Here is a 15,848-nt window from a genome sequence, read left to right as displayed (position 1 = left end):
TCCAGAATATTCCTTTCTGGGTTGCTGAAAGTGCGTGCACAGAGTTCCAGTGAATGCAAAATTGTTTGCTTTTACTTTGGCAACATCACAGCCATCCATACGTGACATAACTTCACCAGCGGTTTGATCACAGTAGATCTTAGTGGAGGTGTTGAAAACAGAAGTGGTGGGGCGGGGGTCTGTAGAGGTGTCGTCATATACATGCCTGTCCCCTTCAAAGGATGGGCTGACATCACCATCAATAATCGGGATTGCTCATCAATGACCAATGGGAGGGGGCTCGGGCATAAAAGGAGAGGGACAGCAGCGGCCAACATGAAAACGAACGCTGACCAACACATGGAGCGTAAACTGCGGCTACAGACCAGCCACAGCTATGTAAGTTGAATCTTTTTAAGATCAGTTGTAACATTGGTTCCTAATTGTTTGTCGTTCTGAGCAACTTTCTTTATGTTACAGCTAACACAATGTCATCAGTACTTGCCATGGACAAAACCATTTTAATGATTTTGCTGTGGAACCTGTGCAGTCTGCCACGTTTGGAGGGACTACCAGTCGGGTAGGGTAGAGATTTATTGCCTTGAGTCGTATTAGTGAACTTATGTAAAACTACTTTCCTTGTTACTGGTTGCTATGAGACTGACCACTGTTGATTCTCCCACAGCAAGAGGTCCATCAGTGAAGTCCAGCTCATGCACAATGTTGGAGAACGCAAGCAAGTGCTAGAAAGGCAGGACTGGCTGCAGGTGAAGCTGAAGTCTATCCTGATCCCCTCCGTCAACGACTCGCAAAAAGGACAAAAAGGAAAAACCAGGACTTTTTTTCCAGATATTTCAACGGCTGGGAAGATCCAGTCGGGACCTTGAGCTAACACTGAGACGTCTTCAAGTTTGGTCTTACCTAAAAGAAAAAAGTGAACATTTAAAAAGTGTCTTCACTCTAAATTTTAATGTCATCACAGAGAAACAACACATTGCCTCTGTGCAGACATTAAACCATAAGTCTTTGTTGATAAAAAATGCACTGATCTGCAATTGTTGTATTTATTTTTATGTGTTAATTTATTTCACTGTTGTCTGATATAAAATCATCTCTGTAGACATGTTTGTTGAATGGCTAAGGCTGTACAAATGAGATCAAACCAACTAGGACAAGTGAAGGACACGGCTTCTGCTTTAGGTCATCATATGTGGGCATATTTAACATGCTTTCATTCTTCATTTGTCATGAATCACTGTAGTAGCCTAGTCTAAATGAAAGAAAAATGTTTGTTAAAATGTTTATTTATTTTTATTTTTTTTTTACATTCAGCAATTCAGAAAAAAAAAGCCTGAACCAACTCCATATGTTCTGGTTATTTACATGAGAAACTGCACGAACGCCAAAGAGTGACGTATCTAAAAAGTCTTTTTAAAAAAAGCAGATGTCAGCAACAGGAAGGTATTTCACAAAGCTGGATTTCTCAGTCAAATCAGAAAAAAAGCCAAGCCTTGTCCAACAGGAGGAGGGTTAGGGGGTTAGTCCTCACTTCTGGATTGAGTTATCCGGCTTACTGAGGAACCCCGCGCCCCAGAAACACCTACAACAAGTTTAAAGAGTGTCTGAAGGAGAATAAAAAGCATCAGAACTTCACAAAAGTGAGAAGAAATTTTTCGAAGCAGCCAGCTGCTGAAGCGGACCTGTTGTCAGTTCTCGCGAGACTACGTTACGCCGCTTTTCTCTGCTACTCTGTGGTCTGCTCTCGCGAGACCTCGCTCTGTTATTTTCTGACTGGGCTGAGTTGTGTCAGCAGCGGCGCTCAGCGCAGAACCGAGTTCGCTTTTTTGGAAAATGCGGAGACGTCTCTGGAATTTCGCCTGATTTCTGTCTCTCAGTGCTCTGACTCTTTCAGAACAAGACTCTTTCAAACACCAGTGCTTATGACGGCGTAGAGGTGAGGAATCGCGTCCGTAGACGCGAAAAGAGTGGCTGTTTTCTCGCCTGGCTTTGGCTGCTTTTCGGTTTCCTTCAGCCGAATTCCTTTCAAATCTGTGCTAGCGATGCTAACTGGCTAACAGAGCAACGGAAACGCGGCTAGCTAACGACAACCTCGGAGCCTCATGAGGCGTTTTGAGCTGTGTTTGGTCGCTTCATTCCTCTGGTAAACTCTAGATAACTTTCTGATAGAGTTCCAGTGAGGTCGGAGCGAGCTAAGCTGGCTGTCGGTAGCTACTTTGAAAAATATAACTAACGTTAGCTAACCTAGCCTGCCTGAAGACGTTCCTCTCGGATGGCTCGGCAGGTAGACACGGCTGTAAGTTCAGTTTTCACGTAGTTAGCTTGTGGTGATAACCTTGAACTTCCTCGTTAGCTAACAGCCTGTTTTGGTAGATTTTATTGTGGTCTTTTGAATTTAAAGTTGGTGAAACCAAAAGCAACCAGCTGCGTTGTCCTAGCTAGCCTTATGTCAGCTGTCTGACAGTTCTTAGAACTAGACAGCCATCTGACGTTAGCTTGTGCGAAGTTTTAGACGTTATGATGATTTTATGTCATAAAGTTAACTGAGGTCCAGCGATTCTAGCTAACTAACAGGTAAATAAACTGGGTCTACTTGTGGTGAATTGATATCGTTGACGTCTGGCTTGCCTCAGTCTCAGTTCGTGCCTGTACAGCTAGTTGGTGCTCGTCTTGAAGTCAGGAGTTAACCTATGCGTCTCTGATGACTCCATAGTTTTGTCTTAGCAGTTAATGAATGGTCCATTATGAGGGAGTTTTAATTTCATAACATGTAAAACCTGACTGCCTGCGTGAAGAAGAATCTCGACGGGTGTGTTTGGGGTGCGTGTAATGACAGCACGTCCGCTGTCATATGATCTACGAGAGCCAGCGACTCCGGGAATTGTGGACGACGGGAAGTGACAGTGCTTATTTGATCTGGTTTACAGGTTTAAGTATCAACAGAATCCGTAAGTCATAAGATAAACTGAGCGATTAGCTTCTTCCTTGTTCTCTGCTGAATGATTAACTAGTCACGTTTTGGGTCGTTTTTATCAAATCAACGTTACCCAGCATCCTGGATTCAAAGGTTACTTTAGCTGATTGGGTTTAAACTACATTCTGTCAAACGTGCAGTTCTGCTAGTTCTCTATGGGCTTTGCCTCTGGCTGCCCATAACCTAGAAGCCACTGGCCTCAGTAATGAGTATGCTGTGCTAACCACTGTTTGAATCATCACATTTCCTGTCAAGAGGACCAATCTTCTTCTTTGGACGTATAGCCCAACAGTAACAGCCCCTTGGCCGTGCACAGTGTTGTCAGACAGTAGTCTGATTTCTGATAAGAAGCCAGTGGTTCCTTGCTTGATCATCTTCATTCACTGCATTGCTTTTGTATTGCCCAGCTTTGACCAAAAGGGGTGGGATTTTCTCGTCATTTTTGTCTATTTTTTGCAGGGTGGTCTAGAAGGAAAACTATCTGTGGAATTTCCTGGTTTTCCAGAGGCCAAAGTAGGCCTGTTTTCACTGTATCCGGAAATTGAAGGGGCTGTGGCTTTGCTGAAATATTTAACATGGAGACAGAAAATGGAAAATGTTTTTGTTTTCAGCCCTTTGTTCACAGCTGTGATGCACAACAGGGTTATATCGCTGTTTATCCCTACCTGCTCTGACTCATAGTGTAGCAAGTTCAGGTAAAACCCATTGTTCCATGTGTTATAAGGTCTGCCTTTGTGAACAAGGGTTACTTTTAGGCCTCGAGTAAAAAGATACTCCAGTTTAAGAGCGTGATGTAGCTTAGGGTGTTTTATGTTCCTGAAAACAGGCTCGTTCAGAAAAGGAGACACCGGTAACACTCTTATGACTTGCCTAGTCAGTGCATACTGAGTCAGTGCATACTGAAATTCCTGTTCATCGTTATGGAGGATTTTCATATTCCGTTTGCACAAAAAGAGCCTATTTAAGACGAAAGAAAAGCCAGGCTTTTGGATGAGGCTGCTCTGCCAACCATTTTGGCCTTTTCAGCTTTTTTTTTTTTTTAAATTAAATCTGGTTAATTCCAGAATGTACAAGGAGTTTTTTTTGTTTCTTTGTTTGTTAATGATTTGCCATTGGCACAGAGTACCAGCTTCATATTCACAGAATTGTCGGTTGCTGTTTGTCTGTGTTTTTTTTTATAGACTAACTGAAAAAACATTGAGAGGCTAAGGGCATTTCCTTTCATGTTGCAATGTCATCTTATCAGGTGCTGAAAATAAACCCACGGACTGCACGTGTAGCGCCACGTGTGTGACCGTGTTTTTCGTATTGCCTGGAATTAACATAGCTGCTTTTTTCTCAGAGGCCAGACCTGCTAGTCTGCACTTGAGGCTCCCTGGGTGAAGATGAGCCTGCATGGTGCCAGTGGAGGCTGTGACCGCTCGCGAGATCGCCGGCGGTCGAGTGACCGTTCAAGAGATTCCTCTCATGAACGGGGGGAAGGCCAGCTCACGCCTTGTATCCGAAACGTCACCTCACCCACACGCCAGCACACTAGTGGTGAGAGACCCCTCTCTTATCAGTCTCAGCAAGAGTATACATATTTGTGGCTGTGTCAAACAGTTGGTTGGCTATTGTTTGGAAAATGAAGGGCACCTGGCCAGCTGTGATGGAATGCTGAGTCACTGAAGGAAACATAGCTTGCATTTCCTTGTATTCTCTCTTGTGTCAGATGTTCTTTTGATCTATAAGTGTAGTCTAACTATAATTTACTACTGTATTCGGCGTATTGAGTATGTGCTGTTTGCGCAGAACGAGAGGGCGGCTCATCGCGGCCCAGCAGCCCCAGGCCTCAGAGAGTCTCTCCCAGTGGCTCCAGCAGCAGCAGTGGGGTGGTCAGCAGTCGCAACAGCAGCCTGTCCAGCTCAGAGGGCACCTTGAAGAGCACGGGCGTGGGCGAGATGGTCTTCATCTATGAAAACGTCAAGGAGGGAGCTCGCAGCATCCGGACCTCAGAGAGGGTCACGCTCATCGTGGACAACACACGCTTTGTAGTGGACCCCTCCATTTTTACCGCACAGCCCAACACAATGCTGGGCAGGTAAGGAGGAAATGGCTGCATTACGATAATGTACATTGTTATTGCAATACTTATTGTCATAGTGTTAAATTCCCTAGTGTGGAGTGCGTTAAATGTTGGTCATTGTACAGTTTTTGATAATACAGGGTGATTCAAATAGATTCATCTGATTTCAAAGCGCCATATTTTTACAACCGTGAGGCGCCGAGGAACCAATAACAATCCAATTAAAAGAGGGGGTCATAGTGTTTCTGACTGTCAGTGGAAGATGGCTCCTTTCAGTCTGAGAGGAGATGAGACCCTTGAGCACAAAGCGTTCTGCATTCTCCACTTCAATAAGAGTGAATCCATCATAACTGTGCAGTGTGATTTTTGTGGGCAGTGAAGCTCCAACAGCTCAGAGCGTTCGTTGTTGGTTCCACAACACTGGATGATCTCCGAAATCGCACAGAAAGAGCCGTGAGTGCAGCGACACCCAACATGCTCAATCCAGTATGGGATGAATTTGACTATGGCGTTGATGTTGTCCGTACAGCTGGAGGAGGTTCATATTGAGCAATTACTCAATAAACTTTATGCTCATTTAAACCATTTACAATTTACTGCATTGTTCTGTAATGATTTACAAGTGAAATAAATCATTTTGAAATCAGATGAATCTTTTTGAATCACCCTGTATTTTTAAATGTGGCACTGCTGAGATTTCCTGTCTGTTTCAACTTATTAGACATAAGAAAAATGTAGTATTGTGATGAATTTCATGTGTTGTGAAAGTATTTTGATACATTTTTTGCCATATCACCCCACCCTACTGCTACAGCTTTTCAAGTTGATTTACATCTACAGAGAGAGATATTGATTAAACATAATAATAAACCCTGTTTTTGTCTTTCATTTTATAGAATGTTTGGTTCCGGAAGAGAACACAATTTTACACGCCCCAATGAGAAAGGAGAGTATGAGGTGGCAGAGGGCATCAGTTCCACTGTGTTTAGGGCTATTCTGGTAAGTTGGCTTTGTCATTAGATGGTTTACATGCTTTTGTTAACCAATTAAGGTCTTGTCTTTTTGGTTAATGGAATTTGAACTCACATGTTCATATGCAAACACCCTGGTCAAATGAAGTGAAAAGAAGTTAACACAAATAAGTTCTACAGAGAACACACCTAACTATGGCATTTTGCTGCAAATTTTATTTGTTTATTTGTTGAGTTTCACAGATTGGAAAAAATATAAAATAAAACATGTAACTTAAAATATGTTGTGTTATAATCTTTGCACAGGCTACGTTTAATGTTACATTTTCTTTCCCACAGTATGTTAAATTCTGTAAATGAACAATAATTTTGCATTTTTGAGGATGTGTGCTTATTTTCACTTACAACAAAATATGTATACTGAAAAAAATATAAATGCAACACCCATTTTGCAGCAGTTTGATTAAAAAAAATTCCAGGATTTTTTCCTAGAACTGTGTCAAGCGGCTACTGGTAAATTGTGGTCACACCAGGTGCTAATGCTGGAATTGTGTTTCATGACCTACCGTGAGTTTTAGTTTTAGGAATTTGATTGTCATGAAGGTGTTACAATTGAGCTATTTAACTTACTTGTGTGTAAGCCTATAGTGAATTGTACGCTGTACGCTGTACGCTGTAATAGCACTTAATTTATTAAGAATTACACCTTCAGAGGTGATTTGTCGAATGATTTTAAATAATATTAGACACAAAGTTTGCTTTGCTGTGTCAGTGATTTGTCGTACCCATTGCTGCGTATTTTACTTTATATGTAAAGCTCAGCCTGTGCGTTGTTTTGGGTAACATTGCATAATATTTGTCAGCATCTGCTTTTTAATGATGGAGCTAAAACCCTTACATCAGCCTTGGTTCAATATGCTCGAGCCTTGTGCTGTGGCCCATGGAGGCCTAAAGCTGCCACCCAACCTGGCGCTGTAATCATGGCCTGGTGTCTGTTACATACGGTTATGTAAAGGGGTTGATTTCAGGACACTGTAGAATGCCTCTGCGGCACAGGGGTGTGCTAGAGTGAGTGAAAGTGTGAGAGGGAATCGGTAATGAGACCGTTGAGTATCAGGTGGAATACCTTCACAGTTGACCTCTGCTTTAAATCAGTTTTTCTGGCTTGCTCTCAGTGAAGGAGGATGAAAGTGATGCGTACATGAGTGGGAGGTTTAACTGCATTCCTGTATGGTCACCAAAAGCTCTGTGTACTTTTATCTATAGCTGAGTGATCTCCACCTCCCCAAGTCTGCTGGCTCAAAACCAGTGTCAGCACTTCGAGAGCCTTGGCAACTGTGCCGTTTTTGCTTTTAAGAGCCGATGTCTTTGAATGGTGCCGCCTCTGTAATGGCTGCCTTTGTGTTGTCTGCACTCTACCTAAATGGCAGGATTACTATAAATCTGGGATAATCCGCTGCCCTGATGGAATCTCCATTCCTGAGCTGAGGGAAGCATGTGACTATCTGTGCATCTCCTTCGACTACAGCACGATCAAGTGCAGGGACCTGAGTGAGTATATTCTCTGCGTCACTCTTTGACTTCACAAATATTATTATTATTTAGTGGGATTCGCTCTAATAATGCATATCGGATATAAAGTGCTGTGGAATCTTACAGTGCTGGTCCAGTAAAAGCAGTAATTCAATAGGCTATAGCAACGTTTCACAAGGAGCAAAGGGCCTTTCTGCTGTATGTGTCTGTCTGTTTCTGTGTTAACTGTGCTGTTCTTCACAGGCGCCCTGATGCACGAGCTGTCAAACGACGGCGCACGGCGGCAGTTCGAGTTCTACCTGGAGGAGATGGTGTTGCCGCTGATGGTGGCCAGTGCGCAGAGTGGAGAGAGGGAGTGCCACATCGTTGTGCTCACTGATGACGATGTGGTGGACTGGGACGAGGAGTACCCGCCCCAGATGGGAGAGGAGTATTCGCAAAGTGAGTGCCCCAACACTTTCAGTTGTTTAGAGTTGACTTTTTAAGACTTGTTAACTGCCTGGAGAAAACCTGTTCCAATTCGAATTGTTCAGACAGCAGAATCATTTGCCAAAGGCGTTTTCCACTCAGCATTTTACTATTATTAGATGATGATTTTATGATACGACTTATGACATTTATCAATCAACATATAAAGCCTTTGTCACACCCCGTCTTGCAAATTCATAAATGATGGCATATGGTGTCTTATATAGTATAAACAAAACAAACATTACACCACCTAGTTTTAATAACAAGGATCTTTTTATGTGTATTTTTTTATGTTTATAAAAGCTGTTTTTGCTTTTATTTTTGTTGGCTAAGTACATCTTGCTCTATCTTATTTTACAGTAATTTACAGTACAAAACTCTACCGTTTCTTCAAGTACATTGAAAACCGAGATGTTGCCAAATCAGTTTTAAAAGAACGAGGACTAAAGAAGATCAGACTAGGCATTGAAGGTAAGTTTCAATTTATCCATCTCATAAACTCTTTGAATAAAAAATTATTCTGAATTATACACATGACACACAATTGGGATGCATAATTTTTTTTTCACCAGTTTTGAATGAATTTTTAGCCGTATTGGTGGTGGATTTTTAAAAGTTTTTTTTTTTTAATTTTTAAAACATTTTTTGGGTCGATTTTTATTTGCCTTTTTCAGGGCTAACACATGCAAATATGCTAGCATGTTTCCAGTTTTTTACCAGCTCACAATTATTTAAGCTGACTGCAATCATTCTCCACACTCATTAGTTTTTAATGTCCCATAATGCCGCAACAAACCAAATTGGATTGGAAATTGGAAATAAATGACAATAAAAGAAAGCAGTAAAAGCATTCACAGAGACATCAGTGGGACTAAAAAGTAAAACTAAAAAGACTTTAACACATCATGAAAATGTGGCATAACACTAAACTGTCTAGAGTTTACACCAATTTAGATTCTAGAGGGTTTGCAGCATCTCAAGACTTGCCACATGCTGGTAATGGAAAGGAAAGCTAAAAGCTTTACATATTTATTTGATGGCTCTTGGGTTGGGATTGAGTGGCTTGGCCACAAGCATCAGTCATTGATTGGTTGTTTCTGGGCATCGTAGACGAAAACCAGGGCGCCAGATCTAGATGCTCTCAGTGCGTTGTCTCCTCTTCTGACAAGAAAGGTTCTGATTGAGTTCAGAGTGAGATCAGTCAGAGTTTGAGCCAGGAGCACCAACTCAGTACCTGGTAGTGGGGAGACCCCACTAGATCTGTCATGTGATGCTGGACATAAATCTTTATATCATGGCATTGTTGTTAAAGAAGAGGTAAACAGACCACCTTTTTGGAATGCTATAAGAACTCGGCCCAAGAATATTACAGCAGTAAACCTTGTGGGGGAAGTGCACTTTAGCACTTTTGGTTTATGGTCCTGGGTAAGCCTGGTCACTGAGGGTACCAGAGCCAGGAGCTGTCGCCAGACATTTCATAGTCATCATTCCAACTGACTGTTTAGCACAAAGAGTCATTCGTAATTGTGCTACAACATTCAAATACAGTGTGAGCGCACTTGACTTATTTACATCTTAAAATTGCAACACAGATTGACTAAAATAAAAATGATAAAATAATCCAACTGCCAATTACATGTTGGAAAAAAAACTGTCGAAAAAACTGTGCATCCTTTCTTGATCCATAATATAAATTATGTAATTGATGTGAAATATTTGTTTGTGATGTAATATAACAGTTTTCATTAAAATTAAATACATTCACCACAAAAAGTGGCATCTACCGGCCACAATGTGCTGGAGAAATTAATGTGATATGAGAGATGACAGACTTGCTTTTCATTTCCTCTATCAATGGCGTAGCATTTTTGAAAAGGTCATTTCACTCTTGAAGCTGTACTGCAGAACATGACTTTTACAGCTGCAAGTGTTTGAGGGCAGGTATAGAGCTTGTTTTAGCTTGTCCAGATAAAATTCTTAAAGGGACATGATGCAGTGAAAATGGAATATCAAAAATGTTTGCCATGTTATTTTTTGGCAATACAGGGTGATTCAAAAAGATTCATCAGATTTCAAAATGATTATTTCACTTGTAAATCATTACAGAACAATGCAGTAAACCTTAAATGGTTTAAATGAGCATAAAGTTTATTATGTCATTGTACAAGTGCTCAGTATGAACCTCCTCCAGCTGTACGGACAACATCAACGCCACAGTCAGATTCATCCCATACTGGATTGAGCATGTCGGGTGTCACTGAACTCACGGCTCTTTCAGTGCGATTTCGGAGATCATCCAGTGTTGTTGGGAGTGGCACATAAACAGAATCCTTTACGTCACAGGCGTGAGATCTGGTGACACTGGTGACCTTTTTCTTGGAACTGTTGGTACCAACGACGAAGGCTCTGAGCTGTTGGAGGTTCACTGCCATACTGACAGTCAGAAACGCTATGACCCCCTCTTTCAATTGGATTGTGATTGGTTCCTAGGCGCCTCACGGTTGTAAAAAATATGGCGCTTTAAACTTGGATGAATCTTTTTCACCCTATATATACACAGAGTGGTACCTACGACCAGCTATTCTGTTTTTTCAGCAGACACCATCAGAAAAGCTCAGATAGCTTCATATTTTGCTGTATAGAATAGAAATGGCCTAATTACAGTAAACTCTTTAGTCACTGTACTGAAAGGCACAGTAAGTGGAGACCAGTTCTGTTTTCTTTGCAGTAGCTGTATCTGATTATATCCGTTAGAAGCTTTTAGTAACAGAAAACTGCAAAATATTTTATTTGTTCATATTAAAATATTTGTTGGGAAAAACATAAGCTTGGCGCACATTGGCCATCACATATTTAAATACAAAAACAATAATCTGTTTTGCAGGTTATCCCACATACAAAGAGAAAGTGAAGAAGCGCCCAGGCGGCAGGCCGGAGGTCATCTACAACTACGTCCAGAGACCCTTCATCCGCATGTCCTGGGAGAAGGAGGAGGGAAAGAGCCGGCACGTGGACTTCCAGTGCGTCAAGAGCAAGTCCATCACCAACCTCGCGGCAGCGGCAGCGGACATTCCGCAAGACCAGCTGGTGGTCATGCATCCTGGCCCCCAGGTGGATGAACTGGACATTCTACCCAACCACCCTCCCCCAGGCCATCACTACAGCAACAACTACAACAACGAGCCTGACCCTGATGCTGCCTCGCCTGCACTCTGAAAGCAGACTCTTCCCTCACTTCTCTCCTCCCGCCAACCCCCCCGCTCCCCCTCCACAGCATGCTGCAGCATGGAGCGAGAGTGACACCATAACCAGATTGCCTTCTGCACCTCCTTCGCAGCCTTAGAGCCTCAACTATCTAGTCTACTGTACAATGAAAATAAAGGAAAAAAAAAATGGGGGGAAAAAAAAATACCCATGAGGAACTCGGGATACTGGCATGGGCAGTGCTCTCCTGGTTTTCTCTTTTTTTACTTGACCAAAGGAAATTTATTTTTTGTTAGCTGTTTGAAATGAAATTAGCAACCTCACTTATTTTGTAATTGGGCCTATTATTATTGTTATTACCATTGTTCATTTTCCATTTCCATGATATTATCACTATGGTTTATTATTATAAGATTTTATTTTATTTGATAAGTTTGGGATGTATCCTGGGTGGTGCCACTGTGTTATAATTATTTTTATTTGTATTGTTTATTATTATTTTTTTTTATTTTATTTTGGAAAGCTCTCCCACAATCCCGGTTTGAGAAATTCCCCTCAAAGCTCCTTTGCAGCACACGGCCAAAGGAGTTCTTTTTGCCTGGTGAATGAATGCAGTGTTACTTTCTGTTTTCTCCATGGCAGGACATACACTCATGTGGTCAGGATCCCTCTATTCAGAGCTTGAGAATCATTGTATAAATAAAGTTGTAAAACACGGACTTGTGTGGTTTTAAAACGTAACACAGAATGAACATAATCACTTATGAGCACTTTTACCAAAAGCTAATCTAACAGTGTTTTTGATGGTGAAGGCGGTGCCTTTTCAGTTTGCTTCAGCAGCCACTCCAAAATTATGTACAGATTTTTAAAAAGTATGAGTTGAATTTTAGTGCATAGTCAAATGTTGAAAGACTCTTTAATACTAAAAAATGTTTGTAATTTGATATCATGCCTTTAGTATCTTATATGGGGTATGTTCAGTGTTCATTTGGCCAAAACTGTGTCTTTCACATTCCAGACTCTTTAATACGATTATAAGAGCTGCAGGTGACTGTAACCAGGTTCAGCCTGGCCATCATCTACAGAGTATTTTGAATATAATCCCTTTTTTTGTTACTGACTCACAAAAATATTGTTAGTTCAAGTTAACAAGAATACGCCAGGTCACTGATAGGTCACGGAGAATTCCTGCATAATTAGCTAAGATGTAACCAAAGGGGTTTGATCAGAAATATTCACAGTGGTGGTGATGGGAACCAGGGGCCGTATTACAGAAACTGCTTATCTTCTTGTCTTAAGTTAAGATCTGACGGGTCAAGATAAGATTTTTCACTAATTTGTATTACAGAAGCGAATCTGATCTTAATTTAAGAATCTTATCTTACAGCATCTTTTCCTATCTTCCTAACTTACTCGATTGAAGTCGACAATCAACTGTCTGTTGCCTAGCAACCGACCATACGCGCACAGCTGAAACGTAAACACGTAACTAAGTTAACCTAGTTAGCCAGACAGCTAACGTTAGCTACCGTTACTGAAGTAAACAATGTCAAATAAAACCAAAGCGTGATGAACTGAAAGTTAACAAAGTTGTTTCAGCGCCCCCTGCTGTTTATCAGAGTCGCCGCTCCACAGTTTCAGTCTCCATTTCCCAAACGTTTAGCCGAGCGCGCTAACGTTATTCCTCCTATAAACAGACACACGTTCAGCTCTGTCTCCTCATTATTCACCACCATCACTGTACTATTTCATCATCAACATTAACACACGAAGGTAATCAGACGGGATGGTGGAGATCGAGTCTGCAGCGTCTGGCTCTGTAAGCTCACGAGTCAAAGCACCGTTTTCAGTGTAGATAAACTGAGCGTCATTATGCTACTTATACTGTACTGAGCTGCTTATCACTGCATAAAACAATAGAAACAGACGATTAAAAGCAGAAGTTAAGACGCTCTGGGTTTATCTTAAAGTTAAGAAAATATTTAGGATATTTTGGAAACTTAGGATGTTTCTGTAATACTGTTTTCTTATCTGGAAATAAGATTATAGACTTAAGAACTGTTCTGTAATGGCTTCTGTCCTAACTTAAGTCCTAACTAAAGTTGCCATGACAACAAAGCAGATATGATCTCAGACTTAAGAATCTTCTGTAATACGGCCCCAGATGTTTGCCTCTAAAATATCCCTCACATGAAGTAACTCCATGATTGTGCCTGTGCTGCCCTGAGAGTTTTCTGATAGTTTTGCTTTATGTTTTTGGTCTATAAAACATTTTTAAAAACCCGTTTATGGTGGAGTGGTACACGGGGCCGAAATAACCTGAAATTGAAACTGCTATGTAGACATGGCAACCCCTGGTTTCTGTCACCACCACTGTAAAGAATTTTGAGTTGCTAAGTTTCTCTAAATTGAACCATTTTACAACAACGTACTCTTTATGGCTCTGTTTACATCGCAACGATTAAATTATGCAGACATTTTGACAAACTGATCAAATTCCCCTCAAGAAGCATCAAATACTGTGAATGGTGCCCCCTTGTGGACGATTTTCAGCCTGCTAAACATGAGTGAGTCACAAGTCAGGTCTGTGAGTCGGAAGTCTGATGCCACTAATGGTAGAGATGCAAACACCATGCAGAAGGAGTAGCTCTTCATGAACTACACAGGTTTTTGGTTCGTTTTTTATAAAGACCGGTAGGCCTAAAAATATTATCAAGAGAAAGGAAAACTTTTTATTTTAAAAATATGTCACTGCCCATACAATACACTTATAATACCATATATATTCTGAGAAAAAAATGTATATGTTAGAGATCTTTGCATGTAAAATCCACCAAAAATACAGGAAAAGAACAGAAGTGCCACATAGAGAGAAGTGAGATGATTCCAGTGTGATTTACATGAATATATATATAGAAAACACCTGCAAGACGAAAATGTTTTGTGTTTTGCTGGACTCTAAGTTTCTTCACTTCTCAGAAAGGGAGCTAAGTGCTTCGTGTTGTAGAACGTCGTCCACTGTGAGGCTTGTAGTGGCTCTGCTGTTGGCATAGATGCTGTTTTCAGCTCGTGTTTCCGAAAAGCTCTGCAGCATAACGATTATTTGTCTATAGTAATAACACTTGTAGGAGAACACTTTCCCCATCATTAGGCTGTGATGCTTCTGGAAAATCTGGCCCTGATGATACAGACACACGATGGAAAAGGAGCGCTGGTTTCCCTCTCACTCCGGTCTCGGGCAGGAGGGGAACGGCAGGCTCCTCTCACAGAGGCCACGGGAGATCACTGAAGTCCACGGGTCCGCCCAGCCCTGCGTCGGCCTCTAAAAGGCTCATGATGACCGCCATGGCAGCTTCGTCGTTGCTGGGGCTGCTGGAACCAGGCTCGTCCATGATGTCGCCGATGCCGATGTGGGAATTATCACCTGTGGAACGTCACAGTAGGTTATAACTACAGGTGCTCTTTCATCTCTGCACAATGTTAGTATTAATGATCATATCAGAAACATATCTTAACCAGTGCTTGATGTGGGCCGGATCTCATCAGTTTGTGATTTGCTTTTTTCAGTATCGTGACGACGACTTGTGCACGACTGTTTTATTACACACGATTACTTAAAAATGTATGATGTAATATGATGCATTGACAGTAGTTGGCAGTTTGCATCATGATGCATATTTGAAATTCTTACAGATCTCTTAAAAACTAAGCAAAAAAGACTTTCTAGTTTACTGATTTCCAATAAAGGCCTTTTGGAATCTTTGAAAGGCTTTTTTATGCAGTTAAACGGGTGGAATGCGCTCTTAGCCACCTTCTCATATTACCACAGCACCCTCATCTGTGAATTCTGACAATCAGTGAGATCCATATTGCGCATGATTCACCCTGCAGACTGTTTTTATACCATAAAAAAAAGGTTCTTCTCAAGCTTTTTTGATTACTGAGTTAAGTGTGTAAGTCATACATTGAATTTGTATTCCCTCCTTTGGTGGCTGTAATATTGCACCATTTTAAAGCATATCAGTGAGAGCCACCCAGGGTCAGTACAGTGTCCACACAGCGGCATTAGTTTTAATGCAGTCAGTTTAATGCCCCTGGTCAATATATGTTTTGTTCATTTTCTAAGTGAAAATAAGGGTTCAGTCGTGGGCTGGAGGTTAGGGAACCAGCCTTGTGACAGGAAGGTCGTCGGTTTGATCCCCTGAGCCGACAGTACGTGACTAAAGTGCCCTTGAGCAAGGCACCTAACCCCAACTGCTCCCCAGGCGCCGTGGATAGGGCTGCCCATCGCTCTGGGCAAGTGTGCTCATTGCCCCCTAGTGTGTGTGTGTTCACTAGTGTGTATGTGGGTGTTTCACTGCACAGATGGGTTAGATTGTGGAGGTGATCTTTCCCTGTTGTGGGACTAATAAGGGTCACTTAATCTTAATAAGTTACACATCCTCTACAGAGAACACATTTTAATGCACAATTACTGTTTATTTGCAGTGGCCTGTTCAAAAGGTATGGCATATTTTATATTTCATGTTTTATTCTTTCCAATATGTTAAACTGAGCGAATAAATGAAAATTACGTATTAAAATGTGCAGAAAAAACGGCATATTTAAGTCTGTTCTCTGTAATAAATAACAT

General features: G+C 41.4%; 3 protein-coding genes across 5 annotated transcripts in view; 2 read left to right on the top strand and 1 right to left on the bottom strand.

The window, feature by feature from the left end:
• The first annotated feature begins 260 nt into the window (after positions 1-260).
• On the top strand, positions 261-1,042 carry pth1b (parathyroid hormone 1b). Its single transcript, XM_036586180.1, has 3 exons — positions 261-378; positions 460-559; positions 665-1,042. The coding sequence occupies exons 2-3, from the start codon at positions 468-470 to the stop codon at positions 864-866; spliced, it is 294 nt and encodes a 97-aa protein (XP_036442073.1). The 5' UTR covers positions 261-378; positions 460-467; the 3' UTR covers positions 867-1,042.
• A 442-nt stretch (positions 1,043-1,484) lies between these two features.
• On the top strand, positions 1,485-11,934 carry btbd10b (BTB (POZ) domain containing 10b). Of its 2 annotated transcripts, none has more exons than XM_036586177.1 (8): positions 1,485-1,933; positions 4,314-4,510; positions 4,763-5,051; positions 5,933-6,035; positions 7,438-7,558; positions 7,784-7,981; positions 8,372-8,482; positions 10,896-11,934. In XM_036586177.1, exons 2-8 carry the CDS (start codon positions 4,357-4,359, stop codon positions 11,225-11,227), a joined length of 1,308 nt encoding a protein of 435 aa, XP_036442070.1. In that variant the 5' UTR covers positions 1,485-1,933; positions 4,314-4,356; the 3' UTR covers positions 11,228-11,934. The 2 variants fall into 2 exon arrangements, with proteins under 2 accessions (XP_036442070.1, XP_036442071.1); XM_036586178.1 differs by lacking the exon at positions 1,485-1,933 and adding an exon at positions 2,415-2,945.
• Positions 11,935-13,918: 1,984 nt separating this feature from the next.
• Positions 13,919-15,848, bottom strand: part of arntl1b (aryl hydrocarbon receptor nuclear translocator-like 1b) — a 39,496-nt gene continuing 37,566 nt past the window's right edge. The window contains exon 20 of one of the 2 annotated variants that reach the window (XM_036586175.1): positions 13,919-14,639. In XM_036586175.1, coding sequence (XP_036442068.1) covers positions 14,479-14,639 — 161 coding nt within the window. In that variant the 3' untranslated portion in view covers positions 13,919-14,478. The remainder of the gene's footprint in view (positions 14,640-15,848) is intronic. The other variant, XM_036586176.1, reaches the window with a different exon arrangement.

This window comes from Colossoma macropomum, unplaced genomic scaffold (genome assembly GCF_904425465.1).
Source record: "Colossoma macropomum unplaced genomic scaffold, Colossoma_macropomum, whole genome shotgun sequence".
Lineage (NCBI taxonomy): Eukaryota > Metazoa > Chordata > Actinopteri > Characiformes > Serrasalmidae > Colossoma > Colossoma macropomum.
This window is presented reverse-complemented; position numbering and strand designations above follow the sequence as displayed.

Bases quoted from the DNA above. Each gene is read 5' to 3' on its own strand.
- pth1b (XM_036586180.1), top strand. From the start codon at position 468: ATGTCATCAGTACTTGCCATGGACAAAACCATTTTAATGATTTTGCTG. The intron at 560-664 runs GTAGGGTAGAGA...ATTCTCCCACAG, and splicing joins TTGGAGGGACTACCAGTCGG to CAAGAGGTCCATCAGTGAAG.
- btbd10b (XM_036586177.1), top strand. From the start codon at position 4,357: ATGAGCCTGCATGGTGCCAGTGGAGGCTGTGACCGCTCGCGAGATCGC. The intron at 4,511-4,762 runs GTGAGAGACCCC...CTGTTTGCGCAG, and splicing joins CACACGCCAGCACACTAGTG to AACGAGAGGGCGGCTCATCG. The intron at 6,036-7,437 runs GTAAGTTGGCTT...CCTAAATGGCAG, and splicing joins CTGTGTTTAGGGCTATTCTG to GATTACTATAAATCTGGGAT.